Source organism: Lynx rufus, unplaced genomic scaffold, assembly GCF_022079265.1.
Source record: "Lynx rufus isolate CCGP_SWC_20201006 ecotype Redwood Valley unplaced genomic scaffold, mLynRuf1.p SCAF_11, whole genome shotgun sequence".
Lineage (NCBI taxonomy): Eukaryota > Metazoa > Chordata > Mammalia > Carnivora > Felidae > Lynx > Lynx rufus.
The window spans coordinates 55,076,925-55,083,502 of record NW_025814825.1 but is presented as its reverse complement, the minus strand read 5'-3'; the positions used below and the strand labels follow the sequence as shown (position 1 = coordinate 55,083,502).

General features: G+C 59.9%; 1 protein-coding gene across 2 annotated transcripts; it reads left to right on the top strand.

Moving 5' to 3' along the window:
• The first annotated feature begins 531 nt into the window (after window positions 1-531).
• Window positions 532-6,156, top strand: VAX1 (ventral anterior homeobox 1). 2 transcript variants are annotated; one of them, XM_047072738.1, is made up of 3 exons: window positions 532-772; window positions 1,951-2,145; window positions 6,116-6,156. In XM_047072738.1, exons 1-3 carry the CDS (start codon window positions 532-534, stop codon window positions 6,154-6,156), a joined length of 477 nt encoding a protein of 158 aa, XP_046928694.1. The 2 variants fall into 2 exon arrangements, with proteins under 2 accessions (XP_046928694.1, XP_046928693.1); XM_047072737.1 differs by lacking the exon at window positions 6,116-6,156 and adding an exon at window positions 3,985-4,572 and having other exon boundaries at window positions 1,951-2,138.
• Window positions 6,157-6,578: the final 422 nt, after the last annotated feature.

The following is a 6,578-nucleotide window of genomic DNA, read 5'->3' as shown; positions in this document are numbered from 1 at the left end:
AGAAACCATCCATTACGATCTGATATATTATCCAAACAATTTAGTGTATTCATGAGGTAACCGAAACGTGGGGGCTGCGAAATTACCCGTAATCAATTGCAACAGCGAGTGTACGTCCCCGCGGGTGTCGGACAAGTAGAAGTCGCCGTCTCAGCCACAGGCGGGAGCCGCAGCATTTCGGAGTTGCTCTGCTTGCTACCTGATCGCCAGGCTGGGGACACTGGACGTGCTCAGAGGACGCGGACGCTGACGAGGCGGCCTCGCCGCGGCTCCATCGGGATCCTGGATCAGACCCGCCGCCTCTCCGCCACTCGCCGGTCGCCGCTGACCCGCCCGCGGTCGCCGCAGCCGCCCCGCGGGGACATTCATTCTTGCCGCTTGCCTCTCTCTGGGCTGGGCGCAGGAGCTCCTTTGTAGGGTTTTGTGCCCGCGGCGCCTCCTTTTTTTGTTGTTGTTGTTTTTTTTTCTTTTTTTCCTTTTTTTTTTCCTTCCTTTTTCTTTTCTTTCTTTTTTCTTTTTTTTTCCCCCCCCATGTTCGGGAAACCAGACAAAATGGACGTTCGGTGCCACTCGGACGCAGAGGCTGCCCGGGTCTCGAAGAACGCGCACAAGGAGAGCCGGGAGAGCAAGGGTGCGGAGGGGAGCCTCCCCGCCGCTTTCCTAAAGGAGTCGCAGGGCGCCTTCTCCGCGTCGGGCGCCGCGGAAGATTGTAACAAAAGTAAATCCAATTCGACTGCCGATCCGGATTACTGCCGCCGGATCCTGGTCCGAGGTAGGAATGGGGTCGGGATGCAGGGCGCGTGTGCTTTGGGGGAGGACTCGGGGGCCCGAGCTGCGCGCGGCTCCAGACGCAGGCCCGCGGGGAGGAGGTGTCGGCTGCGAACTCGGAGAAAGTTACTGGCCTTTCTCCCCCCCCCACCCCCACCCCCACCCGCGGTCTGGCTGGCCGCTGGGCACTCGCACCCGGGGCGCGCACTCTCTTGCAGCCTCGACCCTCCGAGTCCCGAGGGGCCCCGCCTCCTGGGCTGCTGGGGAGCCTAGGGGCTGCGCGGGCCGGCCGGGGCTCCGGGCTGCGGCCTCCGGCCGGGGAGAGGGAGCAGGACACTATGGAGGACGAGTGCGCGCTGTGCGAGCCAGAGGACCTGCCGCGAGCCTGCCTACGGGCTCCTGCGCCCTGGCGGGCCGAGTGCACCCAAGGGCAGTGCGGGAGCCGGAGAGCAGCTGCCGAACGCCGGCTACTGCCGGGCTAGTTGGCGCGCTGGGCCGAGGGCCCCGGCGCCGCGCGTGAGACTCGCCTCGCCGCCGCCGCCGCCGGGAGAAGCGGCTGAGCTGGGTCGCCGGGCCACGGATGTCGCCTCGGTGCTCCACTCGGCCCCGCCGTGCTGCGCGTTTTGCGCTCGGCTAGGGGGGCGGCGGTGGTGAGGCCCGGCCGCGGCCCCGCGCCGCCCCGCCAGCAGATAGCCAGGCCCCGGCGGCCCAGACCCGGTCCCCCCTCCTTCCACCGCCCCGGCTCAGGAGAGAAGGAAACCCCGGGGTGGGGCGCTGGGGCAGCGGGAGACGAGTCTGGTCTACGCGCCCCAGAGCTGGGGACGGTGGGCCCCGGCCTGGTCAGTTTGGAGACCCTCAGGCTACAAGGGGACCCAGACCGCGCAGCCGAGGCTCCCAGGCCTGAAGGATCATCAGCTGATTTGGCATTTTTTTTTTCCTCCCATGTCTAGAGGCCTCTATAAAGGCCAAGTCTGGTTCCGCCTCTCGTCAGCGGTGTGGAGTTAGCCCCTTAGCTCCCCAAAACGCACAGTGTCTTTGCTCCCCGGCTGTGACCGCAGCCCTCCACCCCCATCCCCCACCCCAGACTGCAGGCAGCTGGCGGCCGTGTCCTCAAGCCAGCTCCGGCCAGGGAGGTGGAGGGAGACGGGAGGGTTCCGGTGGCTGACATCCCCCCTTCCTCAGATGCCAAGGGTTCCATCCGAGAGATCATCCTGCCCAAGGGCCTGGACCTGGACCGGCCCAAGAGGACGCGCACGTCCTTCACGGCGGAGCAGCTGTACCGGCTGGAGATGGAGTTCCAGCGCTGCCAGTACGTGGTGGGCCGAGAGAGGACCGAGCTCGCCCGGCAGCTTAACCTCTCCGAGACCCAGGTACCGGGTGGCCAGGCCGTGCACAGCTCTGCACAAGCCTGCCTCCCCATCTCTGTAACTGGCTCCTCCCGGGTACCCAGCCTGGCTCTGGACAGAGACGCCCAGGGGAGGCAGATTGGATGGGGTGAAAGACCTCACGATTCCTTCCCTTCCATAAACCATTCCTTTCCCTCTACACCCTCAAGTCTTCCAGGGCCTACACTCTGCCCTCCTTGGCCTAGCCCAGGAGGCCCCAACTGTTGTCCTTTGGAATTCTTTTTAGATCACAGTCTTGAGAATAACCTGCTTGCCTCTTCTGCTCCACAAGGAACCAATGTTTGCCCCTGTCTTGGCCACGCCATTTTGGCCAGATTTCCAGGCACCACCCTCTTTGGGGACCCCAGGCTTATTCAACACCCAGGCCTGTTCTGCAAGCATGGGGCTGGGGCCAAAGGCACCTCGGTGCTGAGGGTGACAACTAGATTGCAAAGGCACACATGCCTGAGATTTGCCTGTGCAGGCAGGCCACCCTGCCCCTTGAGTGTGGACCCATTCCCAGCGCTGGGCACCCACTGGGCACCTAGGAGGCCCTGTCTTCTGTGACAATGATATATGGGATCAGGGGCAGATCTGGGGCCCTGGGAGCCATCACTGCCAACTGCGCTTTAGGTCTTTTCCTTTACGTAAAATCCACATGACGTTATTGGAGTTAGTCACATAGACTCTGGACCCTGGACTTTTCAGGGCCAGAGAGCTTTGGGGCCTGGTGAGGGCATGGCATCAGCTTGGCCTAGGTAAGGGAGATTCCTTTCTGAGGGCCAGTCTCTTTCCCTGTGCCCAGCCCTGAAGCAGGTAAGGAGCATTTTAGGTCTGGGATCTGGGCAGAAAGCTGAGAACTGAAGACAGATCATCTTGGATGTTCTTTTTGAGTTTGAGTTGGCATGATAGCTTTTTCCTGTTTTCTCTACTACCACCCCTCTTAGGTTTGCAAAATCTAGACCTTTCCATATAGCTGCTAAACTCCATTCTGGGCCACCAGGTAGGCCCAAGGAGGGGGCAGAGGGAGATGAGAAAGTGAGAGGGAGGTTGGCGGAGAGAATTTGGTTCACCCCAGCCTCCTGACTTCCTCCCATGATTCCAAAGTTCATGTTGGAGAACAGGTGATAAATTAAGAGTATCACTCAGAGCCTCCAATCCAGAGGCAGAGAGAGGAGGTGGAGATAGCTTGGCCTATAAAGTCCATCCTGCACAAATTATTCCTTCTACAGCCACCTTCCCAGCTTGCTGCTAGTTAATGGCCACGTCTGACCCCAGTAAGCAAGTAACAGCCTCTTGAAGCCTTGGACAGTACTAATGCGGCAGAGGCTAAATTTGGTTGGGCTAAGGGCCTGGGTCCAGCAAAACAGAGCAACACTCCTCCTCACCCACCCCCTACTTCCCACACAGCAGCCTTCAGGCCTCACCCCTCTTCTGGAAATGTGAGCTCACAAGCCAGGATGATCCCTGTCTGGCTGCATGCAGGTAGCTAGGCAGCCCGGTGAAATTCCTTCTGGTCTTCCTTCGAGTTAGGATCACGGACATCTTTAATACTTTACTTATAATCTCTGACAGCCTAGGCCCGCTTCCACGACCCGGAAGCCCAGCCTAGTGCGGCTGTGTCCAACTCTTGGTGGCCCAGGGAGCTCCCCAGCCAGCAACCTCTCCTGCTGCGAGGTGGGGCTGGGACCGGGGCTGGGCTGGGCTGGGGCTGGGGCTGGGGCTGGGAAAGGGGACCTTCACGGAGCCCTCGCGTCCTGGGAGCCCGCCCCCCTTGACGCCGGTCTCCCCCTGCCCCTCTCTCCCGCCCTCCCTGCGCCCCTGCGCCCAGGTGAAGGTCTGGTTCCAGAACCGGCGCACGAAGCAGAAGAAAGACCAGGGCAAGGACTCGGAGCTGCGCTCGGTGGTGTCGGAGACGGCCGCCACGTGCAGCGTGCTGCGGCTGCTGGAGCAGGGCCGCCTGCTGTCGCCGCCCGGCCTACCCGCGCTGCTGCCGCCCTGCGCCACCGGCGCGCTCGGCTCGGCGCTACGCGGGCCCAGCCTGCCGGCCCTGGGCGCCGGCGCCGCGGCGGGCTCGGCCGCCGCCGCCGCCGCCGCCGCCGCCGCCGCCGCCCCGGGTCCCACCGGCGCCGCGTCCCCGCACCCACCGGCCGTGGGCGGCGCTCCGGGCCCCGGGCCCGCTGGGCCAGGGGGACTGCATGCGGGCGCGCCGGCTGCCGGCCACGGCCTCTTCAGCCTACCCGTACCCTCGCTGCTCGGCTCCGTCGCCAGCCGCCTGTCCTCCGCTCCGTTGACAATGGCCGGTTCGCTGGCAGGGAATTTGCAAGAACTCTCCGCCCGATACCTGAGCTCCTCGGCCTTCGAGCCTTACTCCCGGACCAACAATAAAGAAGGGGCCGAGAAAAAAGCGCTGGACTGATTTTACGTGTTTGCCTGTATTTATATTTATAGTATCTATTGTGGTGATATTTATGGACTCGCGTATTCGGCGCCCGAGGCTCCTGGGCTGGGCTTCCCGCTCCCACCAGGCCTCTGACAGCTCTCCTTCCCCGTTAGTCTCTGCTACCAATCTTATTTTGGGCTACTTTTTTTCTACCTTCCCTCCGTCCTCCTCTCCTCCCCCCAACTTCCTTCTGAATCCAGGAGAATCCAAAGAATTGGGGGGGGGGATGCCCGAATTAGCCAACTGATGCCCCAGCCGATGCCAGGCCCTGGAAGGAAAAGACTGGTTCTAAGTCAAGCACAGGCCACCTGCTCTAGATCGGGCCGGGCCGCTGCTGCCGGTGATCATTCTTAGGAATATTGAAAGAGGAAAGCTGCGCGCAGAGCCCTGGGGCTGAAAAAGCCGGTAGGTTTCGTTAGAGCAAAAAGGAAGACGTTCCTCCCTCTTGCCAGAGAAACCAGGGCTTTGGGGAGCCCCTGAGCCCTACTTTATGGACTGCTTGGGAGAGCCGATGCACACGCAGCTTTCTGGCTGGACAAATCTTGCCGATTCCCCACCCCGCCCCCCAACACCTCTAGAGAAGCAACAATCACAACCACCCCCGCCCGACCTCAGGAGATACACCAAACGTCACGGTGGGCAACGGCGGTGATACATTTGATCGGATCAGCAATAAAGCCAGAGTAATAACTACCACATAAAACCAGATGAAGCGAAACCAGTTTTTAAATACTCCTGTAACAATCCAGTTTGGACGGCTTACGAAAATCCACGATAGAGAACGCTCCGCGGGGCAATGCAAAATTCAAGTTCTGGGTGTTATGACTTTAAACGGGAACTTAAAAGGAAAAAAGCAAAAGAAAAGCCAACGCCGCTAGTGAAAGACAATTCAGAATCTTTTCTCCGAGGCTGTTCGGGGCGACGGCCGACAGCTCCCCGCTCCGGGAGCGAGGGAAGGGCGGCTGCTGGGCTCTTCTCGCCAGCGTCTCCCCGACGACGCGCAGGCAGAATTGCTGGGCTTGGAGACGAATCGATGCCCTTTGCGTCCTCTTCCCCACTCCCGGATTCAGGAAACCCTTCCAGCACGCAGGAAACGATTGGATTTCAGAGCTCTTCTTGGAGGACCAGGTGTCAGGGACGGAGACGGGGACAGCGAGGCTACCGGACCTCCAGTGTGGTAGTCTCGGTATTCAGATCGGCTACCTGCTCAGCTAGGAAAGGCTTCCCTCCCCACACCCCTCCCCCCACCCCCACCCCCCCAGGTTTCCACGGTCCCAAGTCAGAAACCCGGACCGCGACACCGCCACAGCCTCATCCCTTACCGGAGCCACAAACCTCCGTCCCCGCAGCTACGGCCACCCGCATTTTAACCAAAACTACAGACCTAGACGGCGAGGTGCCGCAGCGTCTAGAATGTATTTCTTCATCCGAAGCGAGCGCAGAGCATTTTTTAAAATAGTAATTTTATTGTAAATTATTTACGTCGGAAGCTCCCCCACCCCTCTTTTTTTTCTTTTAGGAACTAGTGAAGAAAATAATGAACGATTCAAACATGGGTAGGTGTCACTGAATCCTGGCTACTAACTTTGTTCTGAATGTTTTGGATATTTGGATGTTTTGTATTTATGTGGTGAGAGTGAAATATATATATCTAAGATGATAAATGAGGTGTATTTTTGTCTTGTGTTTGAAGGATAAAAAAACAAATCAAAAAAGAAGAAGAAGAAGAAAAGGAAGAGAGACCCAGCAAATGATATGGCTCGGTGGCCTGGGGACTCCTGGGGCGGAGGGTGGCAGGCAGCCCCAGAGCTCCAGGCCCTGCAGCCGGTACCTGCCATGAGCTCCTGAGAGGAGGTTTGGGGCGGACTTTGGTCCCTGGAGACACAGCCGCCTGGCTAAAATGTTGTTTCACTTCTTTGAGTGGGTCTCACTCTCTCTCTGTCCCAATAGGTTAGACCTTCAGGCCCTGCCCCCCACCCCCA

Excerpts from the sequence above, each read along its gene's own strand:
- VAX1 (XM_047072737.1), top strand. The coding sequence starts at position 532 with ATGTTCGGGAAACCAGACAAAATGGACGTTCGGTGCCACTCGGACGCA. Across the intron at positions 773-1,950 it reads CCGCCGGATCCTGGTCCGAG|ATGCCAAGGGTTCCATCCGA; the intron begins GTAGGAATGGGG and ends CCCCTTCCTCAG. Across the intron at positions 2,139-3,984 it reads TTAACCTCTCCGAGACCCAG|GTGAAGGTCTGGTTCCAGAA; the intron begins GTACCGGGTGGC and ends CCCTGCGCCCAG.